Below are 17,793 nucleotides of genomic sequence, written 5' to 3'. Positions count from 1 at the left end.
AATGTGTTAAAATAATGGCTAAATGCTGCATTTCATCTGATTACTTGAGAAAAAATAGCCAAGCAATTTATAATTGGTTCTGCGGGGTAACACATGAAGAAATCCAACAGATTTCAAGTCACCAAGAGTACCATTTTCCAACACATTTTCATGCTGCTTTTGCCCAAAACGTATGCCAGCATTGCCACTGCAAAACACACGTCATGGTTCCTACACTCACAATACATATAAAAATACATGTCATAATCTTACCACTGAAAGAAGACATTTTAATGCTTTCTGTGACCATATATATCAGTATTGCCATTGTTGGGTGGGTCCAATAATGCCAAAAGTTGCCATAATTAGCTGCACAGATACTCAAGCATAACATACTTGCATTGTCATGGGTCTGATACCCTGTCAGGCAGACTCAGACTGTCACCCACCCCATGACACCAGGTGGAGTAATAGAGTTGCATGTTGCTGGTAATAATAGTGACACAGATTATTACAAGCACTTATGAGCTGGAGAATCTGGCATGAAGCGCTATATAAATCTTCACTAATTACACTCATTTCAGCTGTGCAGAGTATGGCTAGCATGTACCACAACAAGAACATTTGTTTGGCTGGTTCCAGTAAGGCCAGTCTTTGGCACAGTAAGAACACCCGTTTTGGCTGTGCATAGTATGGCTAGCATATACCACAATAAGAACATTTGCTTGACTGCGTACAGTAAGGTCAGTCTTTGGCAGAACAGGAACACTTGTTTTGGCTGTGACCAATGAGGCATGTATATGCCACATTAAGAAAGATGACACTGGCTGTGCACAGCAAAGCCCACTATTTGCCAAAAGAACAATCATTTGGCTTGTGTCAAGGAAAAATGGAGAAAAAAAAACTACTACCATTAATAAAGAGATCCTCTTAAAAATCACTGCCAACTACAAAAATGAAATTCTCATAGCTAAACGTGACACTTATAATGAACGGATTGATTAAGCTAGTTCTAGTACAAGAGAACACTTTACGATCCTGAGAGAACTCGAATCACCCACCCCACCCACAGATCTTTGTTCCAAAGACCAATCCTGGTGCACTAAAATCCAGGAGGCCTTGGCCAATAAAATTACGTTGCTCCAAAAGAAAATCATTGACAAAAAAACGCAACTTGCCACCGCAAGATAACACCCAAAAACAATGTCTCAACATTCCTACCTCGACCCAACGATTTACATTTTTACCAGTTTCACACCAAGAGGTGCTAAAAATTATAGCCTCCCTCAAACCATCAAACTGCCAAGGGGATTCATGCCCAGCCTCTATTATGAAGGATGCAGCGAGTATCCTCGCTCCCTTGATTACATCGCAGATTAATGCCTCCTTCCGTACTTGTACTGTACCGACTAACCTGAAGAACTCATGGATGCTCCCTTTCCAAAAAAAAACCTTCTCTTGACCCCAATATACCCACATATTTTAGACCTATCACCACAGTCCCTTTTTTGTTGAAGATTATAGACAAAGCAGCCTAGAATGAAATACAAAGCTTCCTGGAGTCCAACAAATTACTAGGTCTTTGTCAATCAGGCTTCAGGCCGCAACACGGAAAGATACAGCCTTGATTGAACTTAAAATGCAAATTGACGACCTTAAAGATAAAGGAAACTCAGCCCTCTTGCTCCTGCTGGATCCATCGGCTGCCTTTGATTTGGTTGACCACAAGATCCTATGTAATCACCTTTCCACAACGGCACACTTCTCACCAGAACCTACAGCATGGATCAAGTCCTTCTTAAGCAATAGGTCGATGAGTGTTCTCAGCATCGGCCGCAGCTGACCCCATCCCCATAACATGTGGAGTCCCCCAGGGATCGTGTGTATCACCCACTATGTACAATGCATTTACCAAACCACTGTTTGATGACTTGGAACATCTGGGTGTCACCTACACAAACTATGCAGCTGACACCCAGATCCTTATCCCACTGACAGGTGACTATGACAGGGACTTAGCCATGATAAACAGAATCTAGCTCATCATTCAGGAATGGATGGCCACACACGGTCTCTTCCTGAATGATGAGAAAACGGAGCTCCTCCTCCTAGCCACCCCTATCAATATCACCAAACTGGGTGACCGATACCATTCTTTTTATATTGATGGAAACAACATCAAAGTCGCCAGCGAGGTAAAAACACTGAGTTTTTATCTAGATTCCTCATTAAACATGTGCAAACAGGTCAGTGCAACAGCCTCTGCAACTGGATATATGTGCAAGGTCTTTCGGGCCTGTAAAGCTTTCCTTTCCTCTAAAAGCTGCATCACTCTGGCTACAGCCTTGGTTTTTATCCAAAATAGACTACTGCACTGCGTTATATCTAGGATCCAATAAACACATCACCAAGAAACTGCAGATCCTGAAAAACAACGCTCTCAGGACAGCCTTGAGCATTCCTCGCAGACAACACATCTCCACTACCAGAAGAGATAACAACTGGCTCTCCATCAAACAAAGAATTCAACTGAAAACAGCATCTTTAACCTACAAATTCCTCAATAACTCAGCCCCACAATATCTCACTGATAAATTCTCTCTAAACCACTGTGCCTGACTTACTAGATCTGCTAACTGTGGATGCCTACTAATCCCTAGATACAAACTTAAAGCAGGCGGCAGCAGCTTCCCGCTCCTAGCTGCCCCACTTTGGAACTCTCTCCCCTCTGCTCTAAGAAATAACCAATCCTTCCACTGGTTTAGAAAGAACATGAAGAACTGGCTCATTACGAATGATGCTCCCTACTAGAGTCCCCAGCCCTCCGCCTTTGGAACTCTGTTCTGCATCTCTACCTGTAAATAACTTCCATATTCTGTTTATTGCTGACTGTGTATCATGTACATATATTATATCCTGTACTGCCTTTTATTATCATTGTATGTGACTATGAAGCTGCATTTTCTTGTAATGCGCCCAGATACCTAAGCGTGAGGCGCGCACTATAAATAAATAAACAAACAAGGCCAGTGTTTGCCACAACATGAACAATTGATGTTCGTTGTGTCCAGTAAGGCCAGTGGTAGCCACTGTAATTAAACTCCTGTTGTCTATGAGCTCTGGCAGTTTCATGATACATTGTGTCTGTTCCACGATTATGCTCAGGCTCAACACCTGCTATCAACCATGAATATTGAGAACTTCTCATCCGAGCTCACCCCCAGCGCCAAGTACCTCGGGTTCCACATCGACAAACACCTCTCCTTCAAGACACACATAGCTAAGAAAACTCAGACAGCCTGGTAGCAGCTGTACCACCTGTGAAAAGTTAAGATCTTCCTCCCTCCAGACAGCTTTAGATCCACTGTTCAAGCCTTGGTCCTTTCTTCCCTGGATGGGGCAATGCCCTCCTCGAAGGCCTTCCATCGTCTGCCCTTGTGCCCCTGAGAAATGTCCTACACACGGCTGCACGCCTCATCAAGGGTCTACATAAATACGACCACATCACCCAGGCCCTTGTCGACCTTCATTGCACGCAAAAATAACCTTCAAGTCTTGCTGGATTATCTATAAGGCAGTCACCCTCAAGTCACCCCGTTAGCTCATGTAGAAACTCAGCATCTACGGCAGACAGCGCACTACCAGACGCCAGGACACATGCATACTTGAAATCCACTTCTGCAAAAAGGAAAGGACCAGAAAACAAGCCTTCTCTGCTTACGCCCCAAGACTATGGATACTCCTCCCCATCAGCATCTCCCCCCCACATGGTCCGACAATTCAGAAAATCACTCAAGACCCACATCTTCAAGGAGTCTCTCTTCTATCCAGAGCCAACCCCCATTCTACGGTTCTCTCCAGAGCCACCCCCCAATCTACGGTTCTCTCCAGAGCCACCCCCCAATCTACGGTTCTCTCCAGTTCCACCCCCAATCTACGGTTCTCTCCAGATCCACCCCAATCTACGGTTCTTCCCAGAGCCACCCCCCAATCTACGGTTCTCCCCAGATCCACCCCCTAATCTATGGTCCTCTCCAGAGAATTTTTGTTACTGTACATTTGAATTTGATTTGAGTTTATTGTGTCCAAAATGTATTTGAGATTAAGGCTTAAAAAGTTTTGTACACGTCATAAATGTAATAATGTTTGATAGCCGACAGGAGGGAACACGCTATATCTTTTACATTTGCTTAGCATATGTTTCTTGTGAATTTACTATGATAAACTTGTGGTTAAGCGGGATTCATACCAAGGTATTTGCTATTAATTCCAAATTGCAATTCCTCATTAAGCAGGGGAAAGACGCATACTACTAGGTTTGTTCTCATTATTATATTTTACACAATTGCTCAGCAAGTCTGAGTTCCAAAGATATGAGAACACTGAAAAGAGTTTATTTTATAAATATTTATTTTAGACTATTAACCTATGAACTGTATTCAGGTTTCAAAATTGCATTTTTTATGAAGAAATGTAATCTGGTGTGCCGGAGGGAAATTGATTCCTTAGGATCCCGCAGTGTGTTAATGGCAAATGGGGCAAGAAGCCACAGCTCTGCACTGGGAATGTTGATTTTTAGGTTTTCAAATAATAACTAGAACCTCTGCTTTTTTTCAGAAAATGGAATCCTCACCAAACCCGAGTTTCCTAGAGACTGTACATACTGCGATCAGAGCTTTATGGAGCGCTCCGAACTCATGACACACATGGAGACCCACGTCATTGAGAACTCCTTTACCTGCAGGATCTGCAGCGAGCGTTTCACTGAGAGGCCTGCTCTAATCGTGCACCAGAAAGCTCACACAAGTGAGAAACGCAATAAATGTGCAGAGTGTGATAAGAGCTTCACAGACAGCTCACATATATGCGGGCATCAGAGAATCCATACTGGGGCACGACCGTACCGCTGTACAGAGTGTGGGAAAACCTTTGTTAAGAGTTCAGATCTGTACCGGCATCAGACAATCCATACTGGGGGGCAACCTTACCAGTGTACAGAGTGTGGGAAAAGCTTTGCTAAGAGCTCATATCTGTACAAGCATCAGAGAATCCATACAGGGGTGAAGCCCTATGACTGTACAGAGTGCAAGAAAAGCTTCAGTCACTCCTCAAGCCTGCTCCTCCATCAGAGAATCCATACAGGGGAAAAGCCCTATGAATGCACAGAGTGCAAGAAATGCTTCAGTGACCCCTCTACCCGAAGAAGGCACCAGAGAATCCATACTGGGGAGCGACCGTGCCAGTGTACAGAGTGTGGCAAAAGCTTTGCCAAGAGTTCAGATCTGTACAGGCATCAGAGAATCCATACAGGGGAGAAGCCTTATGAATGCACAGAATGCAACAAAAGTTTCAGACAATCCTCAACCTTGATCTATCATCAGAGAATCCATACAGGGGGGAAAGCCCAGTGAATGCAATAGTTAAAGTTAATGTTAAAGGATATTTGTACCGCGCACTATCACCACCCGAGTGGTCCCCTGGCACTCTGGTGGCTCTGAAAAAGGGAGAGGGAGGGGGGTGAGTTAGTGGGAATGAGCTGGAAAAGTGCAAGAGAGAAGTGATGTGCTGTTGGCAGTCTCAGCCCGGTGGGTCCGTTGGCTGAGCTTGGGGTGTATTACGGTCGGTAGTCGTTGTGTGCTGTTGTGCAGGTCTATGTGTGGCTTGTTTTATTGTTGCAATGTAGTGAAATGTGTGCTGTTTGCTGCGTATAAGGCTTGTGGTTGTGTTTGGTTATAGTTTGAGAGGTGTATGCAGAGGGATGGAATTGTTAGTGGATTGGTTAGTTGGCATTGCTGTCCTTGCAATTATGTCTAGGTGTGATGCTTGCTATCATTCACTATTCCATCGGAGTGTGGTGCTTGCTAATTTTCAATATTCTGTCTAGGTGTGAGGCAGGCTAGTGATCACAATTCCATTCTAGTGTTGCTCTTGTCATCATTCACAGTTTTATTTAAGTGTTCTAACATTCACATTTCTGTCTAGATGTGACGCAGGCTAAGGTTAAGAACTCCATCTAGATGTGGCGCGTGCTAACATTCATAATCCTGTCTAGATGCGAGGCAAGCTAGGGTTAAGAATTCCATCTAAGTGTGGTGTATGCTAACATTCACATTTCTATCTAGATGCGACGCAGGCTAAGGTGAAGAATTCCATCTAAGTGTGGCGCATGCTTAACATTCATAATTCTGTCTAGATGTGATGCAGGCTAAGGTTAAGAATTCCAACTGGATGTGGCGCATGCTAATATTCATAATCCTGTCTAGATGTGACGCAGGCTAAGGTTAAGAATTCCAACTAAGTGTGGCGCATGCTAACATTCATAATCCTGTCTAGATGTGACGCAGGCTAGGGTTAAGAATTCCATCTAAGTGTGGCACATGTTAACAATCACATTTCTATCTGGATGTGGCGCAGGTTAAGGTTAAGAAGTCCATCTAAGTGTGGCACATGTACCCATTCACATTTCTATCTGATGTCACCAAAGCCAAGGTTAAGAATTCCATCTAAGTGTGGCACATGCTAACATTCATAATCCTGTCTAGATGTGACACGAGCTAAGGTAAAGCATTCCAACTGAGTGTGGCACATGTTTAACATTATTACACCTGTCTAAAGGTGACGCAGGCTAATCTTGACCGTTCTCTATAGGTGTAGCACTAGTTAACATTGGCTAGTATGTTAGTGCGTGATGCAATGCAACATTTACAGTCCAGTCAAGAATGGATTTGGGCTGGTGGTCACTAATCTCTCTAAGTATGCATGATGTAAAAACCATGTCAGTCTACATTATGGAGAGGTAAGGTAGAGTGGCGCGGGCTTCCTGGAGTAGAGTAATTGCTCTACACCCTGCCCATGCCACACTCACAGTTTTGTTGGTGTCTGTTGGCTGCTGGCTTCCTTTGCTTCCCTGCTGACAGTGAAGGAGCCGCCCTTTGCCTTGGGGCCCTTAGCCGCAGGGGCTGCACGGGCAGAGGGCTGTCCTGCGAAGGTCACTAATGTTCAGGAGAAATCCTCCAATCAGGGCCGTTGAGCGGGCGGGTGGCGGGCATAGGGAGAGACCATGAAGAGAGCTGCGGGGCGTGCAGGGGAGCAGGCACACGGGCCTAAGGCCAGAATGCTGCAAAACGCGGCCAAATCGGGGCACTAAGGATACTGCACTCACCTGCCTTTTCATGATAGTATGGAGGCAGGCAGGGAGAGTGCGAGTCGGTAGACTCCAGAAACCATCGAGAAATCCTCCAATCAGGGCCGTTGGGTGGACGGGAGGCGGGCATAGGGCAGAGACCAGGAAGAGAGCCGCGGGGCGTGCGGGGGAGCAGGCACACAGGCCTAAGGCCAGAATTCTGCAAAACGCAGCCAAATCGGGGCACAAAGGACGCTGCACTCACCTGCCTTTTCAAGATAGTATCATGAGTGTGTATCATAGAGTGCAAAAAATGTTTCGGTCGCTCCTCAACCCTGATCTGCCATCAGAGAATCCATACAGGGCAGACGCCCTATGAATGCACAGAATGCAAGAAAAGCTTCAGTCATTCCTTAACCCTGAGCCATCATCATAGAATCCATATAGGGCAAAGCCATATGAATGCAAGAGTGGAAAACAAGTTTCAGTCACTCCTCAACCTTGATCTACCATCAGAAAATCCACACAGGGTCCACAAGGCCTTCTGGGACCTGGGACCTCAATACCTCCAACTCTGTCTTTGGAAATATCTTCGTACTCAAGCTCTTTGCTCCTTCACTTCCAACTCCCTCAGGGTCAGTTGCTTCTCCAAGCAACGAGTTGGGGTTAGATCTCTTTCTTCGGCTGGCGCCTCCGTCTGGAACAGCCTCCCCCCTCTCTGAAACTTGAGCAGAACCATCTCTGGTTCTGGAAGAACCTCAAGACCTTCCTCTTTACTTCTACCTTATCTCTTCCTCTCCCCTGCTGATCTCCTGTCTGACACTGCACTGGTCACCTGGCTACACTCTGAATTCAGGCCCAGGTCCCTGCCCACCCAGTTGCACAACTGCACTGCCTCCTGGCAACCCTTGCACTTGGGTCTGTATCTCCAACCCTACAGTCCCCTTACCTGCATTTATTGGTCACCTGCTGTCTGCACTTAACCCTCACACTTGCCTCCTGCTTGGTGGACTACTTGTTTTATGATCCCTTGTATGGCACTCTCCCAGGCACTTTTCCCCTCCCCTCTCCCCTGAACTTGCGTGATCTCAGTGTCACTAGGCCTAGTAAAATCGTTGTCTTTGTCCTTCCTCTGTTTCCCCTCCCTTCCCTGGTTGCACCTTGAAACACTAGTGTATAGGTGCATTATGAATGCCATATCATATCATATCATATCAAGCCCTATGAATTCACAGAGTGCAAGAAAAGTTTCAGTCACTCCTCAACCCTGTGCCACCATCAGAGAATCCATACAGGGTAGAAGCCCTATGAATGCTCGGAGTGCAAGAAAAGATTTAGTAAATCCTCAACCAGGAACGGGCATCAGAGAATTCACACTGTGAGAACACATTTGAGTGCACAGAGTGAAATTAAAGCTTCAGTAAACGCTCAACCCTGAGCAGGCTTTGGAGGGTTCATGCCAGGATGTAGTAACGTTGCATAAAAGATCAAATCCTAGGTTACGTCAGAGGTGCCACACGAGGAAACGCTCAGAGGTTGCATCTTCACCACCATCAGAACATCCATTCTGGGAACAAGTGCCAGAGGACACGGTGTGCAGCAATTACTTTAACCCTTTGACTGCTCAAACCACAGAAAGGCTCCTGTACTGCTGGTATAAAAAATATCCTTAGAGTTTCCCAGGATTCGAGGTGGCACACATCCTCCTAGCCCTGCCTCAAATCTATTTAAAAGGCCACTGTTTAGGAAAGAGATACATGCCCTTAGGGCACTCTATAAGGGGTCCTCCAAAGGCAAGTAACGACTGGTACACCGAAGTAACCCCGTTTATTGGGCATAGGTAGAAATTACCACAAAAAAAGGTCTGACCTATGCAAAAAGTTCGTAAATGCATGCCACCAAAGGTTCGAACACCAAAAGTTCGAACCTTTGGTGGCATGCATTTTAGGTAGGTAAAAATAAAAGACTGCAGGGGTGTCCCCCGCAACACCCCGCTCACCAGACTATACAGTATAGTGAGTGGGGGTTGTGGGAGACACCCCCGCAGCACACCCGAGAAAAAAAACAAAAAAGAAACAGGGAGTGTCCCCCCGCAACACCTTGTTTACTATACTACACAGTATAGTGAGCAGGGTTTCCGGGGGAAACCCCTGCATCTGGCCAAAAAAAGAAAACAAAAAAGAAAAGGACCCTGCAGCGCCGGATCCCGATCACGGAAGTGAAAGGGGACTGGCACTGCAGGGACACAGCAGGCCTCATTACATGCTAGGCGGTAACCATGGTGCTATTAGCGCCATGGTTGCCGCCGGTATTTTACCGTGTCCGACTTGGTGGATGGCGGAATTACCGCCCTACTCCAAGGTGAGCGGGGGCGGTAATTCCCCATTCACCAAGGCACTTCCCCATTCCCATTTTTGCCCCCATAGGGCTCAATGGGAATGGGGAAGGAGGTAATTAATTTGTGGTACCGTAATTTGCACCAAGGTCCCTTTGCGGGCCCGTTACTTAACGGCTGGTGAAACCAGCCGTTGAGGTCGGGTCCCGCAAAGGGACCTGGTAGTAAGGCGGTAAGGGTTTTCCGGTACCGGTGCCCTTAGCGCTACCGGTAAACCCTTACCGCCTACCGTGTAATGAGGCCCAGCGTGTCTTAAAGGTAAGTAGGGTGTGCGTGGGTGTATGTTGTGAGTGTGGGTGGGGGTGTGTTGGGGTGTGTTGTGGGTGGGGGTGTGAGTTTGTAGGGTTTTTAAGTGTATGTTCGCATGGGAAATGTACGAACCTTTTGTGGTGTGTACATTTCTCATGCAAACCTTTCCATTGCAGACTTTTTCCGTGATGGAAAATTCACGTATATCTGTTTATTGTAGGCCCAGGCGCAGCTGGAAGAGCAAGGTTCAAACAGCACGGTGGTACGTAACTGATTGAACAGATCTGTCGACGCCGCCTACTGCGGCCACACTTTTTATATATTCTCACACAATTAGCATGAACACAAATTGTAGCCATTGTTAATCATCCTGGGATTATGTCAGTCCCCTATAGCTAAACAAACATTACCTGCTCATGATTGGACAGGCCATCCTGTCCTCGCTGTCCATCATCACCCCTCGTGAAGTCATGAACCTTCCCACACCGCCTCATCATGACATTTATTAGCATTACATGATTGTGCTGAACGCTGGAACTTTATTATCTTGCCATTGGCCAGTTCTCACAAACACACAGGACACCCTGAGCTTGGCAAAGCGAAGACATTCACATGGCATCCAACAAATGCAGTGTCCCGTGGCCATCGGCAAGGACACAAAACAGTGTTGCACCCTAGGGACACTGAAACTCTCCAGATGGTTGGTCCCCTCACGGCCCACCACCTTGCCCCACAACCCTCTTCCAAGACCCGTCTGCCACAGGGCAATTTGAAACCGCTCAACTTACTGTGGTTGTATTCCTATTTGCTAAATCCCTATCTGCTGGCCCTACTTCCCAGTGACTGTAGTCTCCTGTCAATGGTCAGCTTGCAACATTTCTCCAGCCCACTGCTGTAGCTGAGCGCTTCGAGTAATGCTTGTCTGCCCAGGACCCATTGCCCGTGGCTTTGCCATGACCAATGGTGTACTCACCTGCGGCCTATGTTATATTTCTGCTGCAAATAGTAGTGCTATACCCGATGCAAGAAAGTTGGAGCTTCAGAATTCTAATTTAATTCTTGCTTCTATATTTCTGCTGCAGATAGTAGTGCTGTACCTGATGCAAGAGAGTTGGAGCTTCCAAATTCTAATTTAATTCTTGCTTCTATATTTCTGCTGCAGATAGTAGCGCTGTACCTGATGCAAGAGAGTTTGAGCTTCCAAATTCCAATTTAATTCTTGCTTCTATATTTCTGCTGTAGATAGTAGCGCTATACCCGATTCAAGAGAGTTGGAGCTTCCAAATTCTAATTCAATTCTTGCTTCTATATTTTTGATGCAGATAGTAGCGCTATACCTGATGCAAGAAACTTGGTGCTTCCAGATTCTAATGTAATTCTTGCTTCTATATTTCTTCTGCAGATAGTAGCGCTATACCTGGTGCAAGAGAGTTGGAGCTTCCAAATTCTAATGTAATTCTTGATTGTATATTTTTGCTGCAGATAGTAGCCCTATATCTGATGCAAGAGAGTTGGAGCTCTGTGCTTAGTGCTAGAGAAATAACTTTCCCGGATCACGTGACATGTTTACTATTGGGCAGTGATATAGGTGCAGGCCTGTCCCCAGAACATCCAGGAATCAATGCTCATTGCCCTTGTGTAAATGATTAGCAGTAAATGTTATCAATAACTTTACTACACGTTCTTATCACTAAAGCAACAAGGGTTTACGTTTGCAACATATTGCCTCAATGCATTGATGAGGAAACACTCAAGACTTGACGTTTTGGATGAGGTTTGTTTGGTAAACTTTAACAGCAGTAAAGCAGAGGATTTACACAGTAACGCACTCATCAGACCAGCGTCCAAATCCCGGAGTCGCCTCCCCTCCCTCCAGGTCTCAGCTTATGTAGATGTCCCAGTGCATTGAACCTTATCTGTGACACAAGGAATGTTCAACTCAATTTAAGGAGGTTCCTCTGGCTGCACAATTATCTTCAAAGTGTCTCCACTTACAAGCTATCCATTCAAGTTAGTCCAGATACTCTCTTATTTGTTTAAACATAAGTATAGCTGGGTGCTCGTTATAAATGTATTTGCAGCACGTGCTGGGCCTCCTTTTGAAGTGGAGCCTCCTTGTGCTGGACTAAATTAAGCAGCGTGATCACGGTTAGATAAACTATTGTGCAACAACTAATGAGGGAACGACCAGATACACATTTCTTTGTGCCAAAAAAGAAATCCCTATATGTAGAAATACACACTTAAAATGGATTATTCTCACTAGACTAGGCCTGTGCAAGGTTATGTGGCCTAATCTTGGAGTAATGCAATAGTTTCATCCCACTCTGGAAGAGCAACTGCGGGAGAGGCTATTAACTGCGGACCGACTTGGTCAAATAATTGATGCTTTGAAATTTGTAGAGGTATTTCTGACTGATACCAAGGTTGGGAGATAGTAAAAGGAATTATTGATATCTAAAGGGCAAGGGTTATATGAACTGGAGTTCTTGTCTTCGTATTCTTTCCATTGATGATTGTTTGTTATATGTTAAAGGTTGAAAGAAAACTAACCAATAAAACATTTTTTTAAAATACAATATTTTCATCATTTTGTACCCTCTTCAGTTTACAAAATATGTCATCCTAACGTTCTTCTGGGTGGGAACCAGAGAGCGAACTTGCCGCTGATCACGACAGTGATCATTGCTCCTTTACAGAATGTGCTATGGAATGTGCCCATCTGGCAAGATGAGGAATATGCAGTCTAGGTGCTACTAGGCAGCCATCCAGAGAGCACCATAGAGGGTCAGACTATAATGTGCAGTGTTTTTTGGACCACATCTCCTTCTCACACTCTGGTGCCCGATCTTGTAGCACAGCCAGACTTGAAAGAGGTGCAATCGATGACTCTTCTACTGAAACTCAGACCAGTGCCAGAGGGCCTTTTAGTAACCCCTCTGCTTCCAAAGAATACCAAAATCGTACACAACATTGTGTGCGTATCTAGAATCCATATAGATTGTGGCAGTTTTACCTTTAGCCAAAACTCAAGTTCAGGTGATTGCAACCAGTCCAGCCAGATGGGTAGGTTGTATATCAGGTAACTAATAGGCCTTCAGAACCTCATGGGGTCTAGATACTATATAAACCATCGAAGCGCCGCCCTTATCATGTCAGGGTTATGCAGAGGAAAATCTTCTCTAAGACCAGCTCTAAGAATCATGAGTTTCCTGACCACCATCAGGCAGGGATAGTGCTCCCCATCTGAGGGAGTTAAAAGCAGAGAGGCTGGGTCCAAAACAGACCACCTGCTGAAGGTTATATGACCTGCCGAAATGAGCAATTGCTCAAACTTGGCTAATTGGGAATTTGATATGTGCTGAGCTGTTCCCTTTAGAAGTAATGCCAAAACAGCTGTACTGCAACACTGACTGCGTGTCCCTGAACCAAAACATCAGTTTTTCCAACTTGCAATGCAGCACCCGCCAGAGCTCGGAAACAAGAATGTAATCCTGCAGCCACCGGATCTAATGCTGCATTCTAATAAGCAATTGGACAGTGTTTGTCACTGTGCATTTGAGTTAGCACAATTTGGCCAAAAGTGAGAGTGAAAGTGAAAGGGAGTGCGGGTTGGACAATGAAGAAGACGATGATGGACTAGAAAAAACAGACGATGCACGAAAGGGCGAACTTGAGTCACAGGAGTTGCAGGTGAACAAGAAACCGGTGGGAGTCTTGAACAGAACAGTAACTAAGATAAAGAGGCGGCTTACGCCAAAGGAAACAAATCAAATAGAAATCAAACCTAATAAAGACTGCCTCTTAGAGAATAACAGAACAAATTATTTAGTTGCAAATGAAGATGTGGGCTTGATTAATATACCTAAGACGATTGCCTGTGCAGAATTGATTCACCGCGTTATAAAAACAAACGCTCGAACCCTGAAGATCAAGTTTCACAAAATGCGAATGCAACAACCAAAAGGAGTGCACGGCGAAGGAGAAAACTAAGCGAATCATTATCCAATACAGACGACGAGGATAAGGCCAAAATAGATGATTCCTCAAAAAGAGCAGAGGCGTCTCTGAAGATGCTGGCATGGACAAAAGTCACCGAAATGTTAAAATTAAATATTAAAACAGGAAAATAAACAACCAACACATGCGAAGAAGACTCACTGGGAAAACACACGAGCCAGGGTGTAGTGTCAAATACACCCCGTCCTACATGGTCTAAGAATGTGTGGTCAGAAGCAGAGGAAGGTGAAGCAAACGAAATAGGCTCTTCTGTGGCAAGGTGGAACGGAAAAGGACCACCAGAAAAAAGACAAGAACTGCCTGGCAGAAGAGACTCCCTAGGGATTGCCGATCAAGTCCTAAAAAATCTGGTGGAGATGAACGCCAAATGTGCGAAAACAAGAACTGACCAGAATAGAGAAAATTGCGAAAGAATAGTGCCTCAAACCGCCCGGCAACAGCCCAAGGATAGAAACCTACAGGAAGTGATGAATTTGGAGGTCAACACTCCACACTTTGAATTAAGAAACGAGGAGATTGCGATCTCCCAAAAAAGGAATAGAAGAAGGCTAAGCTCGGACAGAGACATGGAAGGGATGCCCGAACGGTCTAAGGGTACAACAAACCAGAGAGCATCTATCACTCCAAATCATTTGAGCGAATACCGTCAAGGCGCTGGATCTTCAGAGTCAGAAGACGAGGATACGTCAACAACAGTGTTAACTGATAATCACCCAAGCGAAAGCCAGGTCGAGCAGAAAGAACTGGAATTTCGACATTTGCTTAGTTTAAGTGTTGAGACGATTGTAGCAAAAATAAGTCCGCTACTGATGTCATCAACAACAATAGCGGTGGCTCCGCTAGTGAAATTATACGAAAATCTAAACGAGAGCCTCAAAGATCAAACAACGCTGATTGCTCTTTTGAATTCGAAAATTGTTAAACTAGAGATGGACCTGACAGAGATGACAGCCCAAGTCCGCGCGACGAGAAATGGCAATGACATCACCTTAACAGCCTTAAGGGAGTCTCTAAAAAATACAGCTGAGCACAAGTGTAACGCTCACCTGATTCCCGTAGAGGCGCCGGTCTTGACTGGGCGTATACCGTATCTTCAAAGGTGATGTGTAACACACGGCTGGCTCTTTGGGCTGGACCTCTGTGCACTGTATGTCTGACTCGAAGGGTAAGATGTCTGCAGATAGAAAATATGGGATTAAGGAACTGGGTTATTGAATGTCTCTCTCTTCTTCCCTTTCTCTTCTCCTGTAGAACCCCAAAGGTTAACGCTCTCACCTTAGGTAAGTGAACGCCGTGCTCTCCATCTGCCTCGGGGCAGGGTGCTGTAACCAGTTTCTTCACTGGATAAGGGGAGCAGGCCTCTTGACTTCAGAGGACTGCTGTCCGTCGTTTACTGCACGAACGGTAAGTTTCGAGTAATTCTAATGTCTTTAAAGTCTTTAGTAATGATGTTTCTTGTTTTGCAGGGTTCCGGCGATGGCGGATGACGGGCTGAAGTGAGTTGAAGATGGAGCCCGTGTGATGAATAGAAGCGCCTGGAAGCACGTAAGTAAGCGCTTGTTGCCTGCTTCACGATGCGCTCTAACTATCTTTATAGTAGGTACAAATTCGGAGCGGCTGCAGGGTGCCGGAATACCCACTGGGTTAGATGTGGAAAGGAGTAATGGCACGTGAGTATTAAAGTTCCCCAATGTCTTTAAACGCACCTTGTTTTGTCTTTCAGATGCGGGATGCAGCGCCGAAGGCCTCCGGAGCGTGCAAAGAGTTGGTAAGCTTTTTTCCTTAGGCCCAGGATCAGATGCAGAAGACACGATGAGCGTTCTGCTGCAGAGGATGCAGAATAACGCAAAGCAAGATTCATCCATCGGGTGTGGTTTAAATAGCCTCCTGTAGTGCTTAGGTGTCTGCTTCCACAGCCACGCCTAGGTAAAAAAAGAGTTCCTGCTTTCCAGAAGAGTTCCAGTGTTCTGAATCTAGGGAGTGGCTCCTGCCCCACCCAACAGGAAAAGTAGTTCCAAACAGAAGAGGATCAGAGGCTCAACTGGCAGGCAAGTAAGCAGCATGGTCTGCTGCAGGTAAGTCCACCCAAGCATTATGAGCCCGGCGCTTCCAGCGCTGGGACTGGGCATATTTATGAGCCTGGTGCCACTGGCGCCAGGGCTGGGTCCAAAAGGTCCCAATTGGGACTGGTTGGCACTCGGAACTTGGGTTATGGATCTGCTTCCAAGGGAGTTGGGAAAACCCTGACCTTTTGGAAGCAGAGATCATGACAACAAGAGACTTCTAGCTGAGGTTGCGAAAACAAGCCCTGGTACTCCTACAAAGAGAACATCTTGATAGAAGATCACCTACAGTACACAGAGCCTTTCAAAAACCTCATTTAAATGAGATACATGTGACCGAGAGACGTCATGCCGCTACCAACACAGTCATTGGAGAGCCTAATAAAAGTACAAAAGTAGTGAATCAGGAATCGAAGAGAACACAGAACTGCTGTTCCAATGTAGTGGTGGACATTACGACAGAGATCTGTGACTATCCAGTTAAAAGTCCAGAGAATAAAGAGATCAGAAAAAAAAACAGAGGGAATAAATACTGATGCGACAGAAGACGTCTCCATAAAAAAAGGAAAGGCTAATGACAAGGAAGACATTGAGGTCATAGAAGACACGCCCACGAAAGAAAGAAAAAGTTGACGAGATTTTTACAGGGATTGAGATGAGCACCTTGGAAAATGAAAAGAAGACAGAAGCTGAGTGGTTCGACATATTTGAGAAAGACAAAAGAAAAGAGCGACCGGAGAAAAACTCGCAAAACAAGTCTGTTAATGCAAAAGTGAACACGAGCAAGAAAAAAACTAAAAATCAACAGAAACAAAAGTTTCAAAATCCAAAAAGCTCAACGAATTTCTTTCGAAATATTAAAGCCCTAAATATAACCGTGAATAATCCAGAGTCGATGGTATCAAAAAATAAAAAAGGAGATCATGGTGTCATCGAAGAAGTGGAAAAGCAGAAGCCAGAACGGCAATCCATAAGTAGCAAGCCTCCAGCTAAACTAAACATAATTGAGAAAAATCCAACGTCTGAAGAGAGGATTATAGATGAAGAAGTTGAGGAAGAAGCTGATGACGAAGAGTTGGTAAACTTGTCAACATATAGTGACCAAGATGTAGATGAACAAGAGGATGAGTCGTCAGATGAGAAAACTCAACAAAAGGCGGCAAAAGAGCAAAAGACGGATAAGGAAATTCAAACTGGGAATAAAGAGGCAGGACTTAAAAGATGCTCGCCTCCAAAAGATATGGAAATGGCGAAAATGAAGTTGAATAAAGGAAAAAGAACGATTACTTGGCCGAAATCACTGGGGAAAGAGGAGCCGCCTAAAAAGAATAAAGATCTAAATGAGACAATCGGTCAAGTTTTCCTTACACTTGAAGAGAAACGGGTCTTGAGTTTGCATCAGCGGAAACTTGAACAACAAAGAGACACAACATCCATGGACTCTCAAAGTGTGGTCCAGTCTGAGATGAAACAAATGATGGGGGCTAAGAAAATAAGTTTAGGAGAAACAAAAACACCAGATACTGCCCCGAAGAATAATATAACAACTAAGAGAACGGATAAGGTTCATAAAGAAAAGTCATACAGGGTGCTGGTTGAGAAAATAGAAAATAAGAAGAGCGATGCGCAGTTAAATAGATACACGATTCTGCAACTATTCCAAAAGATCCCGGTACTAAGAACAATGAACAGCTAACGAATAGACCGCGTCGAATTGATACCAGATGCCCTGCAGAAATTCGTGTTGCTCCATATTAACGAGAAAAAGGTGGCTGAGCAAGTTATAATGTGTGAAAGACAACTTTTGGATGCAGGCTACCAGGTTTATGAAGTCGATAATGCACTGGTGGAATCGGAGAGAGAAGATTCAATTGGCAAAATCAATCAGCCCGGTATTGAACCAAAAGATCAACTGAACGAATTATCCAAAAGGCCCAAAAAAAGTAAAGGAGAAGAAGCGTCGA

At 45.0% G+C, this 17,793-nt stretch overlaps 1 protein-coding gene across 2 annotated transcripts in view; it reads left to right on the top strand.

The window, feature by feature from the left end:
• Nucleotides 1-12,319, top strand: part of LOC138489491 (zinc finger protein 2-like) — a 284,440-nt gene extending 272,121 nt beyond the window's left edge. For both annotated transcript variants that reach the window (XM_069617233.1, XM_069617232.1), the window contains one exon: nt 4,597-12,319. In XM_069617233.1, the coding sequence (XP_069473334.1) occupies nt 4,597-5,390 (794 nt within the window). In that variant the 3' untranslated portion in view covers nt 5,391-12,319. The remainder of the gene's footprint in view (nt 1-4,596) is intronic.
• Nucleotides 12,320-17,793: the final 5,474 nt, after the last annotated feature.

Source organism: Ambystoma mexicanum, chromosome 9 (genome assembly GCF_040938575.1).
Source record: "Ambystoma mexicanum isolate Mex_15411 chromosome 9, UKY_AmexF1_1, whole genome shotgun sequence".
NCBI classification, from domain to species: domain Eukaryota; kingdom Metazoa; phylum Chordata; class Amphibia; order Caudata; family Ambystomatidae; genus Ambystoma; species Ambystoma mexicanum.
The sequence above is the reverse complement of the archived record's forward strand: the minus strand, read 5'-3'. Positions and strand labels throughout refer to the sequence as shown.